The following is a 20,272-nucleotide window of genomic DNA, read 5'->3' as shown; positions in this document are numbered from 1 at the left end:
AGTTTCTGTGGGACAGTTCTTCAGTTCCTCTCCTAAATGGCATTGCTCGCTGCACCAAGCAGCTGCAGAGACAGATGTGTCTGTTTGTCAGAACTGCTCCAATTATTGTTATTACCTACAGACTCACACCAAAAAAAACCCCCAAACACCAGAACCCTCTTCCTACCTCTTGTAGTTTTACTGTGAACCTGAACAAAGGTGATTCAAGCGGGTGTCCCACGGGTCAGTGGCAAACCTGGTCAAGCCAGACTTGATTTTAGCTGCAGAAGAGGCAGACATGGGAACACGGACACCAGAATTCCCAGGGGGATCTCTCCCGCGGCTCAGGTTCCCGGCAGGAGGGAAATGCCCAAGCGTTTGCCAAAATTTGACACAGTTTGCCAGTTTGCTGACCACCAGGCGACCGAGCCCCCTTGGCCGTGCCCGGGCTGACAGTGGCCCTGGTCCTGGTCCTGGTCCTGGTCGTGGCCCCGCCCGCTCCAGGCTCCCACCCATCGCCTCATCCATATTCATGCAGCGGGGCGGGGCCCGCCCCCGAGGCTCTCCATTATTCATGCGCTTTCGCGCGCTTTTGCTGACCACGTGGGTCAGTTTTCGCGCGGGATCCGGCGGGGCAGGAGGACGCGGCGGTGATGGCGGTGAGCGGGTTGGGGGGTCACCCGCGGTTCCTCCCCGCCGCGGGGGCCCTGGCACTGCGGTCACGGTCGCGCGGGGTCCGGAGGGGATCGGGGGCGGGTGTGGGGGTGCGCTCGCCGGGGAGATTTCCCGCTGGAGAAGAGACCCGGGGCGGGGGGGGCGGTCGGAGCCTTTCGCCCCCGCCCGGCAGCCCCGGGCGCAGAGGGTGGGTTTCCCCCCGCTCTCCCATGCGTTTCCGCTGGCATTTGCGAGGAGAGCGAATTATTTTAATCCTCCCCGCGACAGAAGATGATCCGCGGCCCCTTCTGACTGCTGCCCCCGTTGCAGAGGCTCCTGGGGGCGCGGAGTGCCGCTGCTGGGGAGGGGGGTGCCCCTGTTACTGGTTTGTTATTAATTTGAGCTGATTTTAATGATTTTCGGTGATTTGGATTTAAATAAGGAATGATTTAGAATACCCATACAACCAGTTATGCTGCTACAAAGTCCTTTGTAAAGTCCCAGGCTCAGGCCCTGTAGGCCAGTAATAATCATTAACCAGATTTCTATTCAAAGAATAAGACTCATGAGGAGGTACTATTGTTAGGCTGCTCAGGTAAGGAGGATTTATTACCCTCTAGACCAGATGTTCTAAAAACTACATTGTGAAGCGGTCTCAAAGCATGTTAAAATTGCAATGTGAGCCAAAGTCCTTGAGCCAAGGCATTGGAGGGTCTTTCTTTTGAGTCAGTGGTCTGTGGTGGTCACAAAAGCAGCCCCCAACTCATGTCAGGTCTCAAGTGCGCATGGCTGGAAAGAGGTGGGAATAAGAAAATGAGTTATAGGAATGATCGTGTTTATGTATGAGAACTTGTTTATTATGTATTACTGTGCCCTATAGAATCAGCATGCTACATGGGTTAGGTGTGCATTGGTGGTGAGATGACTCCCCTACGCACCTGGCGGTTAATAAAGGATGTCTGCTTCTCTACATCACGTTGGTGTCGATAAGTCCTTTTATCCCGTTTGGTGACACCCGGGGCCCCTCACCCTCTCTCCCCTGTCCTTGCAGGACTCCTCTGAGGCGCAGGCGGCGGCCACCAGCCCCATCCGCAGCTCACGCCGTGGCGATGCCTTCACATCCAGCCCCGGCCGGGACCTGCCCCCCTTCGAGGATGAGTCTGAAGGGCTCCTGGGGACCGAGGGGCTCCCCGAAGAGGAGGAGGAGGAAGGAGAAGAGCTCATCGGGGAAGGGATGGAAAGGTAAGGAGACCGGTGGGAGCCAGCTTCTGGGACGTTGGGTCTGGGGATGGGGTTTTGCTACCGGGGTGTTGATGCAGCCTGTGACGTGGGGGGGCTCTCGGCCATGGGGGGATCCCTCTGCTGTGCCGGTGGCTGGGATGAGGGGGCCGAAGAGCTGCTGGACAGTGGAGAAAGGTCAGTGTGTTCCCCTAAAAGCTTGCCTTGCAAGCATGTGGTGTCATCGGAGTCCTGGAGGAACTGAGCAAATTGCAAGCTGGAAGCACAGTGCCATCATGATCCAGCGTGGGTAAACCAGGATCTCCCTGGACGTGTGACGGGCATCCAGCCCAGCACCTTCCTCCTGCAGGCATAAATGTTAACGTTTTTCTGCTCAGCCAGGCCTGCTGGTGAGGGGGTGAACTTTACAGTACAAAGGCTTGAATGCTGACATTCATAACCACGGTGTTGGAGCCTTCAGCACCACAGGGCATCTTCTGCCGTGAAGCGCCTTCCTGCTCAACATGTTCAGTCTTGCTGCAGAGCAACTGCCCTGACACCGACCCAACAGTAGCCAAGGAAAGGCTGGAGAAACGTTTTGTGGAGCCTGGGCTGATTCAGTGCTCTGTGTGTGTGTGTGCTAGGGACTACCGCCCCATCCCCGAGCTGGATGTGTATGAAGCTGAGGGCCTGGCCCTGGACGATGAAGATGTGGAGGAGCTGACGGCCAGCCAGCGGGAAGCCGCAGAGCGAGAAATGAGGCAGCGAGACCGCGAGCTGCAGCAGGGCATGGGCCGCATGAGGAGGGGGCTGCTTTATGGTAAGTACAGGTGAGGCTGCTGGGCCAGGCCGTCAGCCGGCCCTTGGGAGGTTCCCAGACCTCCAGAGTGTTTGATCTCTCAGTGAAATCTCTGGGCTGGGCTCCCCAGTGCATGATCCCTTTGATTTGGGCTCCCTAGGAGCTCACGTGGTGTGTTCTTCTGGTTACATGTTCACTGAGACAAAGTCAGGATCCTGGGGCTGTATCAAGGGCTTGGGATTCTCCTGAGTGTACGTTGTGGAGTTTATTGGTGTTGATGTTCCTGTAGAGACTACTGTGGGCTGGGTGGGAGGGCCTTTGATGTACTTGGAAGCCCATTCCTTGGCCTTCCTCCCTCGGTGCATTAATGGACATGACTGTGTGTTGTTGAATACAAATTTACCCCCATAAAGTCTTTAGCTACGTTGTGGAGGATGTAGCAGCCAGGCTACAACTGGGTTTAGGCTGGGCCTGGGATAGCTCTTGGTGTGTACCCCAGGTTCTGAACCTCTTTGCTTCCACAGCCCGTGCAGTCCAACCGTGACTAATCAAAGAGTGGCAATGGGAATCCCAGCTCTTTAACAATTTTTCCTTCTAACACTTAGACAGTGACGATGAAGACGAAGAGCGTCCTTCGCGGAAGAGGAGGCTGGCAGAACGGGCTGCTGATGGCATGGAAGAGGAAGATGAAGACATGATTGAGAGCATTGAGAATCTGGAAGACATGAAGGGGCATTCGGTGAGGGAGTGGGTTTCCATGGCAGCTCCCCGGCTTGAGATCTACAACCGCTTCAAGAACTTCTTGAAGACCCATGTGGATGACCATGGGCACAATGTCTTCAAGGAGAGGATCAGCGACATGTGCAAAGGTAGGGCTGGGTGATTAGAGGCTCTCTCCTCTTTATGTGGGCCACGGTACTTTGCAGTGATCCAGTCCATAGGTGGATTTTTTCTGCCTGCCCTGTTTGTCCCAGACATTGAGTCAGCACTTTAAGAAACCCGGATGCTGATGGGGATAAATGAATAATGGAAACATGTCTGCTATCTTCTTTGATTCTGGCTGACTAATTAGAAGGCCCCCTGGCATCTGCTACTCATTAATATTCATATCGTAGAAATGCTATCAAAAGAATGTGTGGGGCAGCAGACAGTGGTCTGCAAGTTTGTGATCTGAAAGAGAGAACAATGGCTTGCTGTCTGTGCCAGTTACTTTCTCACACTGGAAACTGGATTATCCAGCGAGGGGACACAAATAGACCTTGTGACTTTGAAAACCATGTCAGTGTTGTAGCCCTGAATTCTGACTAGGCACTGCCAGAAGAAGCAGTCATTAAGGCTGTCACAGATAAATTTTAAAAGCAGAAATTGTCGTATCTAGGAACAGCTCATGTAACTGCAGTTGTTTGTATTTCTTCTTTATACTGAGGCAGAACCTCCAGAAGCTTGAGTGGTGGATCAGGGTCAGTGTTATACAGCTGGGAGATGAAAGGCATTTGTCTTCTCCCTTTCTAGGAACGAGAGACACTGGAGTTTTTTTGCCAGCCATTCAGCACAGTTGTCTCTCCTATTAACTTGTGTTTCCTGGAGGCTTGTGGGAGAGTTGTGTGTTGGGCTGAGGCTTTTGAGTCTCAGGAACACTGAGCCTGGGAAGTATCTGTGCTGAACTGGAGAAGAACAATCACAGGCTTGGTACTGATGAAGAAATTGTCAGAGAAATAAATTAAAAAGAGTTTTCCAGCCATTTTCAAGTTGTTGACCCCTAAACATTTTTCAGGGAAGCTGCAGACATCTGCAAACTGCAACTCGCAGTCCTGACGCTCTTTTGCACTCCTTGAGGAGTTGAAAATACAATTCACCTCATCTTTTTCTTAAGAGAACAGAGAGAGTCTGGTGGTGAACTATGAGGATCTGGCAGCCCAGGAACACGTCCTTGCCTACTTTCTGCCTGAGGCCCCAGCAGAAATGCTGAAGATCTTTGATGAGGCAGCCAAGGAAGTGGTGTTGGCCATGTACCCCAAATATGATCGCATTGCTCAGGAGATCCATGTCCGTATCTCCTACCTCCCTCTGGTGGAAGAGCTGCGGTCGCTCAGGTAAGGAGCAGAATTACCAGCAGTAGCTTCTGTGAATTCTGTAATTCAGTGGCCAGAAGCAGGCTTTGGGGTGCTCGGGATGACTCATCTGCTAGCTAAACCTCTGGATAAGTCCAGCAGGATGCCTGAGCTTATTACAGGAAAAAAAAAAGTCATATTAAGGATGAACTTTCAGTGTCCCCAAGGTAAAACACAAACCTGGGTAGAAGACTACTGATAACTGTTTCTCACTAGGCCTTTGGGGGTTGTACCTTGTAGCGAGAGTATTTCTGCAGGGTGTTCTACTTTCTGTGCCCTGCAGGCATCCAGCATCTCTGTGTCTCTCCTCAGGCAACTGCACTTGAATCAGTTGATCCGGACCAGCGGAGTGGTGACGAGTTGCACAGGGGTCCTACCTCAGCTCAGCATGGTCAAATATAACTGCAGCAAGTGCAGCTTCATCCTGGGACCCTTCTTCCAGTCCCAGAACCAGGAGGTGAAACCCGGTTCTTGTCCAGAGTGTCAGTCTCTGGGCCCCTTTGAAATCAACATGGAAGAGGTAAGAGATGTGCTTGCCTGGCTCGTCCTGCCCTCACTCTCACGCTGCCTGTTCCTCCCAGCCCGGCCTTGGCTCCCACCCTCTGAACAGGCTTGGTTCCGGGAGGGGGGTCTACTGCCATAACCAGGGGTCTGTGAAGGTAGATCTTGGGTATTTGAGCTCTTGACCTAGAATCTGCCCAATTTAGCAGCCAAAAGTCATTTATTGCCTCATTGTAAGTGTTTGGGCGGAATCTTTTGCCACACTCTGTGGTATGCAGTTACCTTTCCATATTGTAGAAATGCAGACACAGACTGTCCAGCCCTCCTCCTTCCCAGGTTAGGTCAGTATTTCCTGATCTGCCAGCTAAGGAAACTAGAGGACAGTAGCAAAATCATCGATATGGAGCTTCCTGACTTTCATTCTTTGGTTTGATATCTCGAAGTGTCACAAGTGGAGCACTCTTCTCCCAGGAACCGGTCTAGTATTTGGGTGGACAAACACTGTGGAGGCTGAAACACAGTGGTGAGATGTGGCAAAGTGCTTTCCTCTCCCCATTGTTGCCCATCATGCCCTGGAATTGCTCCTCACAACCTCCATCCTCTCATGCCCATAGTTTTCTAACCATAGTAAATCTCTGAATGGGGCTTCTCTGGTGAGGTGCCTTTGAGAAGCATCGGCTGTGCTGATGCCCACCAGACTTGCTGGGTAACTTTTATTTTGTTGCTTCAGACAGTCTACCAGAACTATCAGCGCATCAAAATCCAGGAGAGCCCTGGGAAGGTGGCTGCTGGCAGGCTGCCCCGCTCCAAGGATGCCATTCTTCTTGCTGATCTGGTCGACAGCTGCAAGCCAGGGGATGAGATTGTGAGTATGTTGTGAGAATGTTATCGATGGTCTAGACGAGGGGATCGAGTGCCCCCTCGGTAAGTTTGCAGACGACACCCACTTGGGTGGGAGTGTTGATCGGCTCGAGGGTAGGGAGGCTCTGCAGAGGGATCTGGACAGGCTGGAGCGATGGGCTGAGGCCAACTGGGGGAGTTTCACTAAGGCCAAATGCCGGGTTCTGCCCTTGGGCCACAACAACCCCCAGCAGCGCTACAGGCTTGGGGAGGAGTGGCTGGAGAGCTGCCAGTCAGAGAGGGACCTGGGGGGATTGATAATGAGCCAGCGGTGTGCCCAGGTAGCCAAGAAGGCCAATGGTATCCTGGCTTGTATCAGCACTAGCGTGGCCAGCAGGGACAGGGAAGGGACCTTACCCCTGTACTCAGCACTGGTGAGGCTGCCCCTCGATGAGTGGGTTCAATTTTGGGCCCCTCACTCCAAAAAGGCCATTGAATGACTCGAGTGTGTCCAGAGAAGGGCAACGGAGCAGGTGCAGGGTCTGGAGCACAGGTCTGATGGGGAGCGGCTGAGGGAACTGGGGGGGTTTAGTCTGGAGAAGAGGAGGCTGAGGGGAGACCTCCTGGCCCTCTACAACTCCCTGAAAGGAGGGTGCAGAGAGGGGGGATGAGTCTCTTGAGCCAAGGAACAAGCGCCAGGACAAGAGGGAATGGCCTCAAGCTGCGCCAGGGCAGGGTCAGACTGGCTCTTAGGAAGGATTTCTTTGCAGAAGGGGTTGTTGGGTGTTGGAATGGGCTGCCCAGGGCAGGGGGGGAGTCCCCATCCCTGGAGGGGTTGAAGAGTTGGGTTGACCCAGCGCTGAGGGATCTGGTGGAGTTGAGAACGGTCAGTGTGAGGTTCATGGTTGGACTGGAGGATCTACAAGGGCTTTTCCAACCTGGATGATTCTGTGAACTGAAGCGTGAGGTGAGCACAGAGTGTTTTTGAGCTCTGACAATGACATCACAGGCATATCTGTGGGGATGTGGTGAGGGATTGTCCTCAGATGCATTTGAGAGGGGGTCTGTGTGGTCCTCTTCAGGCACTGACACACCATCTTCTGGTTCCCAGGAGCTAACGGGGATCTACCACAACAACTATGACGGCTCCTTGAACACTGCCAATGGGTTCCCGGTGTTCGCAACCGTGATCCTGGCCAACCACATCACCAAGAAGGACAACAAGCTGGCGATTGGCGAACTGACTGATGAAGACGTGAAAGTGATTGTGGGTCTGTCCAAGGATGAGCAAATTGGGGAGAAGGTGGGTTGGCCTCAGACGTCCCTTCTTTTCCTGTTGATCGCTTGCCATCACCTGGCAGCTGGATCAGAAAGTGATGAAAGGTGTGGGCTGGCTGAACAGTGGTTAAAGAAACTTCTGGAAATCTCAGTTCCCTCTGAATGGTCTTCTGTAGCTCTCGGACAGCTGTTGATGAGAGTGAGCTGTAGGAGGGAAGTAAATAAGAAACTTTCATTGTACTTTTGAGGGTCACGTTTTCTGTTTCTCCCCTTCATTCTCTGAGCCTTCCACTTGACAACAGGACTGGAAGACGAGTGGGAGGCACTCAGACTCTGCTTACATCTGATCCTAGTTTTCTCTCCCCATACCTTGAAAGCAAAGTGAGAGAAGTGTTCTCAGGGGCCAGTGCTTGCTTCTCCAGTCCCCTTAAAGGGATGTTATTAACTAGCTTAAGCCATGCTAGAGATCTTAGCTTTGCTTCTCTCTGCATGCTAAGACCTGACTCCAGCACTTGAAAGAACAAAGCTCCTGGATTGGTGCATGTTCAACCTCTCTTGGGTCAGGTTTAAGCTCTAATACAGGGACCTCCCTCTGTTGCCTTGGTTGTGCTGGTTTTATATTGACTCCCAGTGGGTGGAGCAGCTTCAATTGAGCCAGGACTGGTTTTTAACGTCAGTACTCTCCAGCGTCAGTCTGTTATCAGAACACCCTTGAGAAAATAACCCAGTTGTTCATAATACTTAACCATGATGACAATTCATGTGCAGCATAGCCCATTCAGCTACTATCATGTGTAGTGAGTAAGTCTCAGATCAAGGTCTCCAGCTTTGCAACAGCTGATAACAGTCACTGTGATGTACTTTGTGTACAGCAGGAGTGTGGAGGCAGTGACAGCAGCTTCCAGCACCAGACTACACAGTCTGCGATGTCCCAACAGCCCCATTTTTGTGAAGCACCTTTAGGGGACTGTGGGTGGGTAGTTACCTTTGAAAAAGCCCCTCACTTTGGATAATAAAAGACACTTTGGCTACAACAGTGTCAGAAGGGTAACCGTAGTTACACCACCTTGCTGATATTCCTGCCAAATTCTCTCCAGAATGGGAAATGATATTCCCTGGACAACTCCTCTGGTTTTCCTTTCAGATTTTTGCCAGCATTGCCCCATCTATTTACGGGCATGAAGATATCAAGAGGGGCTTGGCTTTAGCTCTCTTTGGTGGAGAGCCCAAAAACCCAGGTGAGTGTCACTTGTGTCCCTTGGGGCCGCTTCGCTCAGCGGGAGGCAAATGGATCTGGGTTTGTCTGCAGTGTGGCAGTGAGAATGGTTCGAGTTGTGTGTGTGTCTGGTGACAGATGAGGTAACAGACTGAAGGATAGCTGATGGAAGCGGCTGCTTTTATCACATTGAAAACTCTGGTGTGACAGTAGAAACACTAAGACTGAAAACAGCTCCTGCTGCAAACCTGGGCAAGTTTTTATCCCTCCTCCTCCTCTAGGAGGTTGTGTTTGATGCCCTGTCAGAGGTTTGACCTGTCGGTGCCATGATTTGTTATTGTCTCCTTAGAAGGATGTGTTCAGCAAGGTCAGAACTGCTGTTCTACACATGTGACCGCCTCCAAAGCTGACTTTCTTTTTCTCTCAACTTCCCTGTGAGGTGTTTCCCTGCCTACTCTTTGCCTTCCCTTCAGCTCCGTGGTGTTCAGGGCAGGGTTGCTGTCAGGCCACGCGCTCAGCTGCTGATGTGTCTCTCCCATTCCTGTTGTAGGCGGCAAACACAAAGTCCGTGGTGACATCAATGTGCTTCTGTGTGGAGACCCCGGTACTGCAAAATCACAGTTTCTGAAGTACATAGAGAAGGCGTCTAGCAGAGCCATCTTCACCACCGGCCAGGGTGCTTCTGCTGTGGGCCTCACAGCCTATGTCCAGAGGCACCCAGTCAGCAAGGAGTGGACGTTGGAGGCGGGAGCCCTCGTGCTGGCTGACAGAGGTGTCTGCCTGATCGATGAATTCGACAAGGTGAGTCCCGCTTTCTTTTCTGCGGGAAGGCTTAGCTCTGGAGGGACCAGCTGCAGCCTCTGAGAATGAGGAGACTATAACTTGGGGTGCCGTCTCCCAGCTGACTGAGATTCCTGCAGTTTGCTTAGGCCCTTATTAGTCTATAGAGCAGTTTGTTACCTGTTCAGAGCATCAGGAGCTGACTCCCCTTGGTGTGCTGGGCAATGGGTATAGACATAGATTCAGTTTAAGTCATTCTTGCTTTCTCATAGATGAATGATCAAGATAGGACCAGCATCCACGAGGCCATGGAGCAGCAAAGCATTTCCATCTCAAAAGCAGGCATCGTTACATCCTTGCAAGCTCGCTGCACTGTTATTGCTGCTGCCAATCCCATAGGTAAGTGCTGAGAGGCCACAGGACCGTCGCAGGGCTCCAGCGTGAGTGCTGCTGTCCTGAGAACTGTGGCACAGCCTCCCCTCCCTCTGCCTGCTTTCTCCAGATCTCTCTGTGCAGGAGAGTCTGCTTGCTTCAAAGCTTCAGCCCTAGAGCCTGTGTTTGACTTTAATACTTGTCTCTGTGTTCCAGGCGGGCGATACGACCCGTCATTGACTTTCTCGGAGAATGTAGACCTGACTGAGCCCATCATCTCTCGGTTCGATATCCTGTGCGTGGTGAGAGACACGGTAGACCCTGTGCAGGTATGAGCTGTGCTGTGACTCTGAGCTTGTGCAGGGCTTGTCACGCTGCTGTTGGGCGACTGCGGCTGAGCATCCCGCCGAGTTTGGCTAGCCAGCGAGGGTTTACAGGGTCTGTTGTTCCACTGCTCTCTTGTAGGATGAAATGCTTGCCCGGTTCGTTGTTGGCAGCCATGTCAAGCACCACCCAGGTAGCAAGGAGGCAGTGAATGGGGACGCCAGTGAGGTCACTCTGCCCAACACATACGGGGTTGAACCCATTCCCCAGGAGATCCTGAGGAAATACATCATCTATGCCAAAGAAAAGGTCCACCCTAAACTCAACCAGATGGACCAGGACAAAGTGGCCCGGATGTACAGTGACCTGAGGAAAGAGTCTATGGTGAGAATACTGAGGAAAGGGGGGAGGAAGTTTGTATGTAGACTGCAAATCAGCCTGAGACTGCTCCAGCATTTGTTGACACGTTCTTGCCATTCCCGTCACAAAAGTCTGTGCCACTGTTTTGTGAGAGACGGGTGGATCCTGCAGTGTCTGCTGAACAGATGATTCTTCATCTAAATGCAGAGTCTTGCCTGTGGTTATCTGTGGACTGGACACATGTACTAGTGACTGTCACGGCAAAATCCTCTTATTGTCACCCAGTCTGGCAGCCCCACGGGAGGGGATGTTTGTGTTCAGTCAGACCCATATGCTCCTGGTACAGTACAGGGAGCTCTTCTGTGCAGAAATGCCCTTCTCTTGTCCGTGGGATCTTTCAGGCTCGTTTCATTGTCTCCCTGTGGAAGTGGAATTTGTTGACATCAGAAGGAGATTTTTGGAGCTTGGGAAAACTCTCTTACCTTTTTTAACTGGCTTTTTGTTTCTTTACCCCCTCCTAAAAGTTGCTGGAGGAAACAAGGCACTGAATAATGGCAAAGAGGGACCCCACATAGCATCCCCTCGCGCCCCGCTGAGTTAAAATGTTGAGCAGGGAGCTTGTCCCAGCCTGTGCAGCGCCTCCTTAGGCTCAGCATCCTCAGAGGTCCAGGAGCAGCTCCCTGCAGCTTTGTGAAGTGGGTCCTGGGCCAGAATCCACCTGTCTTGCCCCGTGTCTGTTATCCTTCGGTAAGGAATTGCCTCCTCCTGTCCCCCCTCAGGCAACCGGCAGCATCCCCATCACTGTGCGTCACATCGAGTCCATGATCCGGATGGCCGAGGCTCACGCCCGCATGCACCTGCGGGACTACGTGGTGGAAGACGACGTCAACATGGCCATCCGGGTGATGCTGGAGAGCTTCATCGACACGCAGAAGTTCAGCGTCATGCGGAGCATGCGCAAGGTGAGCGCCGGCTGAGCCGAGGGAGGCAGCTGCACCCCGGATGCTGTGGGTTCCGCTGCAGCCTCCTTGCCCAGCCCTGGCTGTGGGAAGAGACTTTTCCAGGCTCTGCAGGGCTCTGTCCTGCAGAGTCGGGCGCTGAGCCCCTGCAAATGGAGTGCTGTGAGCCTGAAGGTGCTGCTACGTCACTGTCCTTCGTTAGCCTGTGGTGGGGCAGTGTTTTTGTTGGGGATGAGAAGGAAGTGTGCCCCAAGCCTCTGCATCGAAAGCACTGCCACCTCTCTCTCTTCTTTTTTTTGACACCTTCCCTGCTATTTTGGCACAGGGCTCCCACTGCTGCTGACAGGTGATCAAGCCCGAGCAGGCAGTTTCTTCACGTTTTTTCTGGGGCTCCTCAGGGGACAGTTAACCCGAGGGCAGCACTCACGGTGGTTTAGTGCCCAGTCTGCCCTTTTCTCTGAGTGGCAGGGGCTGGCTCCAAACAGCTCTTGGCTGGCCACAGCCTGGCATTTATCCGCTCCAAGTGTTTGCCCTCAGTCTGGACGACTTGTGGCCTCTTTCTTTGGCTGCAGACATCCAGCCAAGTGCGAGCGTCTGCTGCGGAGGCACAGGACAGTCTGGATTAAGGGAAGCTGCTCCCCACCTTCCCCAGGGCCGGCCCTCCTGTGGCTGCTTCCCCCCCAGGCAACACACCCCAGCAGTGCACTGCCAGCACCCCAGAGCTCCAGGGCTGGTGAGGAGGCCCCTTCAGAAGTGTTTAATGGGTCTAAGAGCAGCTGGTAGAGTGTCGTGGCTGCCACAGGGCTGTGTTTTAACCACATGTGCAGGCAGCAGCTTGGCAAGGCAGAAGTCCCTCAAGAGATGTTAAAAGCGCAGGTGACAGCACTGTCACTTGGTTCCCCTTGTGCTCAGTGGGAGGAGGGGGGTGGGTTGGTGTTGGGCACAGGAGACCACAGGACATCACTGGGTTCCTGACCACCCTCTTGGCTCATCTCATCCTCCCTCCCAGACGTTCTCCCGCTACCTCGCATTCAAGCGAGACAACAATGAGCTGCTGCTGTTCATCCTGAAGCAGCTGGTGGCAGAGCAGGTGATGTACCAGCGGAACCGCTACGGGGCCCAGCAAGACACCATAGAAGTCCCAGAGAAGGACCTGGTGGATAAGGTACGGGCTTATCGTAACAAGCCTTCTCTGGGTTTGGTTCCTGCTCTCTGCAGCCTCTGAACCAGAGGTGTTCTCAGACTTGTAACTTCCCTTCCTGAGGTATGGTACCAGAAAAAAATGGTGTTACTCAATGTAACCCAGAATCGGGGCTGTCTCATCTGTCTCTGCTCCTCTTGTGCCTTATTCTTCCTCCCCAATTTTCAGGCACCCCCATAAAGCTTTGGGTTTGGAGGGGTAAATCCTGCAGTGCGGCTGGTGCTTTGCAGGTGAATGAGGACACAAGTTCCCTGGCACCTCTGTTTGAAGAAGCAACGAGCAGGAAAATCTCTGCTTGTATGAACTTTCCCAATCCCCCCTGAGGCTCACCCTCCTCCTCCTTAATGCATCCTTATCCTGGTCCAGAGGCTGCGCTCCTGGCTCTGCCTTTCTGTGCTATGTCTTGACCTTGCTTGGCACTAAAGCAGTATTTGATTCCTGGGTTGCTGCTTTTCTGCTCCTTGCATCAAATGTGCAGAGTAGCTACTTCCAGCTTGGTGCTGCCGGTGTGACCCCCCTCAGTCAGAGGTCTCCTGCAAAGCTGTTTCCCACTGGGTGAGGTATTAGGGGCTTTTGGATAGTAGTTATGTTCTATCTCTAGTGGAGGTAAAAGGACAAGCTGGGAGCAGGCAGATGCTGAGCCAGCATCCTCCCTTTGCTCAGCTCAGCTCTGCCAGCGCTCCTTCCCTCCTGACCTGCAGCCTCCCCTGCTACTGCAGTTCTGGTTCCTGCTGAGCAGAGCAGAGATTGCTGACTGACACATTTATGCAGCCTCTGCTATGGAAAACCACATGGTTCTGATTTTTTTTTTTTTTTTTTTTTTAAATATTCCTCCTCGTCCCAGGCCCGGCAGATCAACATCCACAACCTCTCTGCCTTCTACGACAGTGAAGTGTTCAAGATGAACAGGTTCAGCCGGGACGTGAAGCGGAAGCTGATTGTCCAGCAGTTCTGAGGCTGGCCGCGGCGTTCGGCTCCTGTGAGACGAGACCTTCCTCCTGCAGCCCTCCCAGGGGCACCGCAGAGATTGTGATCCAGAGGGACTAAGCTGCACATTCTCTTGCTCGCTTTGTGCCTTATGGATTAAGGGAATGCTGAGCTGCTGAAGACCTTGTAAATAGAACAGAATTAATTAGCTAAATGCTCAGCCAAGTCCGTTTAGCAGCTTCGTTCACTGTTTTGCCTTGTGGCTAAGCACAACAGGGAGGGAACTGCTGGCCACATAGATGTTTGCTGTTTGTTTGTCGCTAGTTGTTAGGGGCTCATCTGCAGGAGGGACCAAGTGGTTGCATTCGAAAAGCATTTGCCTTATCCACGCCCCTTGGACTATTAGCACCCTCAGGGATTCTCTTTTCCCATCTCTGGCGACTGTGCAGCCTCCTGGGTGATAACTGAGACTGCTTTCAACTCACCGTGACCCAGCCAGCCTCAGCTCCGGGCCTTTGTGCCTGACACTTGACATTTCCCCAGGTGCCCACGTGGGTTGACCTTGTGCTTGGTTTCTGCAAGGGAGGGAGGGTTGCAGAGGAAGAGGAGAACTGAAATAAAACATAACTATTTCTAATATTAGTGATGATCTGTATGGGCAGTGAAAGCTCCTTCAGTACATGCTGGCAGTCTCTAGAAGCCTTGGGAAGGGGCTTCCCCTGCCTTACTGGGTGTAAGGGGGCAGCAGATGTGAATTTGTGGCTGGACCGAAGTGCTCTCATCCCATTTGTTGAGGGTGGAGTACCCATGGTGCTGGTTTGGGGAGCAGCAGTGGAGGAGCCCTGAGCTGGAGGTGCTTGGGGAAGACAGGATGGGCTCAGTGTTCACATGCAATTTTCTTACTGTGTGCATTTTAAATACATGTTTTTTTCAATACTTCTGCCTTTCTTCCTGTTTTGGGAACTCCTGCAGTGACGGGGGAAGGAAGAGTGTGAGCAACCTGGGTGCTGGACCAGCTGCTCAGCAGTTTGTGGGGTTGGGTTTGGGTGCAAACACATCCTGTGTTTGCTCTTCAAGATAGTAGGAAGGGCCCGTGCTGGGGTCTCAGTTACTGCACATCTTCACTGTGGATAGGTACCAGGACACGCTTGTCTACAGGACAGTGTCACAAATGCTGCCTTTCTCACCAAGAGCCTGTCTGCTGTGGCTCCTTCCCTGTCTTGCCTGCTTTTTGGAGCACTGATGCCATCCTGTAAATGTTTTAGTCACCTTGAGACTGTCCCATCACGGATCTCCCACATCCCTTCCTTTCCCACTGGGGTTAGACAATCTTGATCTCATGTCTTGGCTGCCACGTGAATTCCAGTCTGGGAGAAGCAGTAAACCCTCTCCCAGACACAGCTGAAGTCTGTAGTGGATGTGCTTTGCCTGGCTAGAGTTATGGGACAGTGAGGCATCTCCTGCCTGTGCTCCAGAGAATTTGTAAGCTGGCTGCTGTGGTTCTGTGCTGGCCAAGCAGACGCGTCCCTGGCTGCCGACACGGTGGGGTTTGTCATGGTGATGTGCGTGCGTGTGTGTCCTCTCGGCCGGGTTGCTACTCCGGACCTAGCAGTGCTTGAACCCTGCTGCGGGCTTAGCACATGACTCTCAGCCTGAAACTGGCTCCGCGTGTTGCCTTCTCTGTCTGCCAGCTCCCTCCTGTGTATTTGTTTAACTGTTTTGGCTGGGTTTTTTCCCTTCTCGCTGGGGTCTCTGTCTAACAGGGCTTTCCGCAGGGCAGCCTGTAGAGACACTTTCCTGGCACGCCTTCCTTGCCTGAGCTACTCCTTTGCCCCCTGAATGTGTGTGCCCAGGTCGGTTGTGCTGGGGATGGCAGAGCTGCGGTGCCTGGAGCCGCAGGGTGAGGCCCAGTGTGGTTCCTCGGGGCTGGGCACAGAGCTGTTAGCCCCTCACCTCCTCGTGCCAGAGGCCACAGGCAGAGGCCATCCCTCTGGAGAGTGCTTGCAAGCTGTGCCTGGCGCTGCAGGAACTCACAGACCTCGCTGGGGAAAGTGCTGGCCCTGAGATAGCAAAACCAGGGATGAAACAAGCTGGTCGAGCAAACTGAACTTGTGTGTGGTGGGGGTGAACGGTGGGTGCGAGAGGAGAAAGAGGCTTTGTGCTGCACTGGAGAAATACAAAATGCTTCCTAAACACTTGCAACCTTGTGAAGCCTCTGCTATGCCTGCAGCGGCCCACACAGAGTTAAATATGTGGCCAAGTGTGTCACCTCAAACCATGAGAGAAGACACAGGAATGAAGTGACATAGGGTTGAGCCAGCGCTGAGGGATCTGGTGGAGTTGAGAACGGTCAGTGTGAGGTTCATGGTTGGACTGGAGGATCTTCAAGGGGTTTTCCAGCCTGGATGATTCTGTGATTCTGTGAGGTGGGACTCCTGATTTCCCCAGCTCCTTGCCCTGCTGCTGGACAGGGCTGTTGACAGTCACCCTTCAGTTTTGTCCTACACCTTCTGCCTCCTGTGCTCTGGTCCCACTCTACTTGGCACACAGTGTGAGCAGTGGCAGCAGAGAGATGCCATTGTTGGAGTTGCTTGTTTGTCACTTTGCTCACTCTGCCTCCTCCTGAATCCTCACTACAAAGGCAGTTACGCCCTCCCACCTTGTTGTGTTGCCAGCATCCAGCAGAGCGATGAATTCTTGCAGCTGCGCCCTTGCTAATGTTGGCATCAGCCACTCAGTGGAGTGTTAATGCCAGTCTGAAGGCATTTTCCTCCTCCCACAGCCACTGAGCTTTTCAGGTTCCCTGGAGCAAGTTTTGGCTGTTGACAGCATCAGGTGTCTGGTCTGGACAGGGGTGCAAACAGGGGTGAAAGCAAATGCTGCTTTAACCAGGGACGGCCTTGCCAGGGGGCATGTTCCAGCTGAACCTAGCAAGGATTTTACTGCAGGGCTCTAGCGATCGGCAAGCCAAGCTGCGCTCCAGTGAAACGAGGAGTTGCTCCCCTGACAACCTAGAGTTTAGCCAAGCTCGAGCACTGGGCTTCTTGCTGCTGGGATCTGAAAATTGCACAGTGCCTCTGACAACCTGGGCCAAAAGCAAGAATCCCGGGGAGGTGAGGTTTGTCCACAACAGGCTGCGCCTGGGCTCAGATGCAGGATGATGAGGGTGCTCCTTGCAAAGCCTTGCGAAGCCAGGTAGTGTCCCTTCTAGTGGTCGTTCCCCCCTTGGGACTGTGGGTGCTGGCAAATGCTGGGGGGTCCTGGCTTGGAAGAGCATCTTGATTTGAAAAGGGCATGATGGGCCAGATCGTGATCCAGTTTAATTTGAACACGCTGTGTGCACACTCCTGAGAGAGCAGCTCCTCTCTGCATCTCATCAGAAGCTGTTTGACCTTAGCCCAGCACAGAGCACACACACACACACACACACACACACAAACAGTGCATACGTGCTGCTCGGGGTGCATGAGCAGGTGTCTGCAGATAACCAGCTAATACATGAGGGTATGTGATGGGGAAAAAGGGGGAGACAATCCCCCTCCCCTTCCTGCAAGCTCTTTCTTACCTGCTGACAGGGTTTAAAGTTTTGATAGCTTCTGCCTTTATTGTGGTCATAAAGCAACACCCTGTATCTGCAAGTCCTGGGTCATATCCAGTGTGTTAGTGGCTGTTCCTGAGTCTGCTTGTCAAACGGCAGATGCCCCTTGAGTAGGGGAAGTTCTACCTCCAGTAATACATTTATTTTTCCTCAAATTAATGTCAAAGCCACTTGGAAAAATTAGCATATGCAGCGTTTCTGGACCGGCAGTGTTTTACTTTCTGCCATGCCAGACCTTGGCTGGAACCCGCTCGTTCATCTTCTGTGTGTTTACTAAAGAGCCATCTGGAAACTGGTTGACAAGAACTTTCCCAGCGTAACTGTGCTCAAGGTGTAAGAGTTGTGTTGGATTGTGTCATCTCCCTGTCCGAGAGGAGTCCAACCAGCTGCAGTTCACCCAGGAAGGCCATTTCAGGTGCTTATGGCTCTGTCCTTGTTGACCTTGACTGACCTGAATACCTGAGTTCCAGCATGTGATTGCTGAGCTGTGAGGACAGTATGGGAATCTGTTTACAGAAGATGTTTATCTACAGATACAGGTGAGTCACTGCAGACAGTTACCCCTCATGCCATGCTGCAGGGAGGGTGCACTCTGAACTTCCGAGTATTTTTCCATCTACTAAAATACTTTTCCATTTAACAAGGCAGAGCCAAAATTGGATCAGGCTTCTGCTGTATTTTGCATTTATTGCAGTTCTTGCTGCCATGACTGATTTAATGCCTCCATTATCATGGAGCACTGGTCTGCCAACGGCTCCAGCCATCCGGCATGCTCCTCAGCCACAACTAAACGTATGTGAGGAGCCTCGAGGGGCTGCCGAGCGCTGCATCTTTAGAGCAAAAGCTCCTTGGAAGGGGGTTGTGCTCCTTTCTACTCATGTTGCAAGTCACTTCCCTCTAAAGGCAAGGTGAAGCTGTGGGCGGAACCCAGGGGAGCTGCCAAGCTTCTCCTCTGAGTTACCTAGTGCTCAGGGAGATCCGAAAGTCACTGTCCAGTGTAAAAGATGCTGAGGAGCTTCAGTCCCGTCAAACCACATGGAAAAACATATGTAGGAATGCCAGTAGTCCCCACAAGCCAGCGCGTGGCTCCTTAGAGTCAACAGACACCAGCCCTCTTCAGGTACAGGCTGCTCCTCTGCTCTGAAGATACCCACATCCCAGCTATTAAAGAACCAGGAGTTTCTCTGAAGATAACATTAGGCTTTTCAGTTTAGCAAGGAAAGGTATAAACCGCCTCCGGGTTCTTCCCAATGAAGATATGTTACTCCTTAAGGGGTAGAAACTCCTGCCTAGCAAGGGCTTGGCAGTCACTTGTTTGGGCTCAGGTCATACCTCTAAAACAAGCAGAGCTAAGATCCAAACTCCTGCACCTTGTCACCAACCTCCTGGCTCTACCGGGCTTTAGCTGGCTTATCCTTCTGTCCCAGTAAAAAGCTTCAGAAGGTCTGAGGTTTGCCTGTCCTCATGACATCTATGTTTCTGTGGATTTTCTATCCCTTTCAGAAGGGCATTTGGTCTCTGCTCAGGATCTGACTTGCTGAGCTCAGCACAGAGATAAGGGGGGATTCTCCAAGTTGTGCTGTAGAGAAGCTCAGTTTAAATGATGTGAATAATCCATGAGAGGTGTAGTCCTTTCTCCTTCTCGCTGGGAGCTCGGCAGACACCCCTCATGCAAACGGAAGGCTGTGACGATCGCTCTGCACGCTGACTCCGACAGAGCGATGTGCCTGGGCTGCTGTTCCTCTGGAGTGGGGAGCCCTGTCCCCTGGGCTAGGAGGAAAACTGCACAGGTTTTCAGCTGAGGAGCTGTCTGCTTCCTTGCCCCAGGTGGCTCAGTTAAAGGTTATTCTGGCCCCTTAATCAAATTCAATATAGCTTTGTTTTCCTCTGCCCTCTAGGAGTCCGCTGAGGTTTGCTGTCAGAGCCTGCTGCAGGAGAGCGCCGCAGCTATTAATGCAGCGATCAGCACCGCTCTGCTGAGGAGAGAAATGGACGGCTTCGGGGGCGCGAGGCAGCAGGGGCAGGTGAAAACTGGAAAAGGAAAGCACTACTTGTACTTGATCTTCCACTGCACCTTACAGCAGGAGATGGGAAACGAGCAGGGCTGGTGAAAGCACTGTGTCCCGGGCGGGCAGCGTGCCCTCCCCTAAGGGGAGCAAGCTGGTGCGGAGAGATGAAGAAAGGCTCAAAGTGATAGAGAAAATCTTGCTGCTGGGCTCTAAATAGAGCAGATTCTGTTCCCTTCTAATTACAGCATATCCTGGAAGGCATTAATTGCTCCAGGTCACTCCTTTCGCAGTATGTATTATACATCTTCCCCAGCAGGATGAGAGCAGAAACTGCATTTTGCCCAGAGAAGGGCTGTGTGCCTGGGCTACGCAAGAATAGAGCAGGTACCCGCCCCTGCTTGGTACAGTAAAAATGTTTCACGGTGTCCCAGCATTAAAAAGGCTAATTCAGCAAATAAGCTTATATAAAGCTTGTCCGAGGCTCTGAAGTAAATTCACATATGCTGGAACACGGGAGAAGTTAAACCTTTCCTTGTGCCTAAGGAAGGAGGGGCTGGGTAGGGCAGGGGAATTCACAAGCTTTCCTCTTATGGGGGGATGAGATGCCAAAAGGCTGCACAGCTCCATGGAAGATGGAGTTAAACCTCCCGGTGTGCTGCAAGCCTGCTGTGTCACCAGTCCCTGTCCCAGAGAGCCAGCAATCGGTGTAGCGGGACAGACTCTGAGAGCAGTTTTTTCCTTCCGATCTAAGGATGGGCACAGACCACCTTCTGCTGTCTGGACAGTTGTCAGCGTGCGAAGGAAGAGGGGTTAAACCCTTTTCCTGGTACTAGTGACACCTTGCATTTTCTAACACTGCAAGAATTTAACATCTGACTGCTTATTTGTTTTGCTTATTGTTTACTTTCTTGCTGTGCTGAGCAAGGGCAGTAGATCACTTCCACCTTTGCGGGTGAATTCAGTTTTGCTGTATTTAGAATAAAATATCTTACCAGCCTATTTCAAGTTAACATGTTGCTTTTTTTTAACCGGAGTTTCAAAACAAGTTACATTTCTGTTGAGATTAGACTTTGTGGTTAATTTCTTTTTAATTAAAAAGTCCTAGGCACCAAATTCTTTCCCTTAGCTATCACCTCATTCCTCTGC

At 52.3% G+C, this 20,272-nt stretch overlaps 1 protein-coding gene across 1 annotated transcript; it reads left to right on the top strand.

Annotated features, from left to right (window-relative positions):
* The first annotated feature begins 575 nt into the window (after window positions 1-575).
* MCM2 (minichromosome maintenance complex component 2) lies at window positions 576-14,455 on the top strand. The gene is made up of 16 exons (XM_074878801.1): window positions 576-638; window positions 1,685-1,875; window positions 2,496-2,671; window positions 3,256-3,519; window positions 4,524-4,743; window positions 5,074-5,281; window positions 5,993-6,127; window positions 7,214-7,405; window positions 8,525-8,618; window positions 9,147-9,397; window positions 9,649-9,775; window positions 9,965-10,077; window positions 10,214-10,456; window positions 11,212-11,394; window positions 12,401-12,556; window positions 13,437-14,455. Exons 1-16 carry the CDS (start codon window positions 633-635, stop codon window positions 13,545-13,547), a joined length of 2,670 nt encoding a protein of 889 aa, XP_074734902.1. The 5' UTR covers window positions 576-632; the 3' UTR covers window positions 13,548-14,455.
* Window positions 14,456-20,272: the final 5,817 nt, after the last annotated feature.

This window comes from Strix uralensis, chromosome 10 (genome assembly GCF_047716275.1).
Source record: "Strix uralensis isolate ZFMK-TIS-50842 chromosome 10, bStrUra1, whole genome shotgun sequence".
Classification (NCBI taxonomy): domain Eukaryota; kingdom Metazoa; phylum Chordata; class Aves; order Strigiformes; family Strigidae; genus Strix; species Strix uralensis.
Note: the sequence above shows the minus strand (reverse complement) of the source record. Positions and strands in the feature narration are given on the sequence as shown.

Bases quoted from the DNA above. Each gene is read 5' to 3' on its own strand.
- MCM2 (XM_074878801.1), top strand. The intron at 6,128-7,213 runs GTGAGTATGTTG...TCTGGTTCCCAG, and splicing joins GCAAGCCAGGGGATGAGATT to GAGCTAACGGGGATCTACCA. The intron at 8,619-9,146 runs GTGAGTGTCACT...TTCCTGTTGTAG, and splicing joins TGGAGAGCCCAAAAACCCAG to GCGGCAAACACAAAGTCCGT.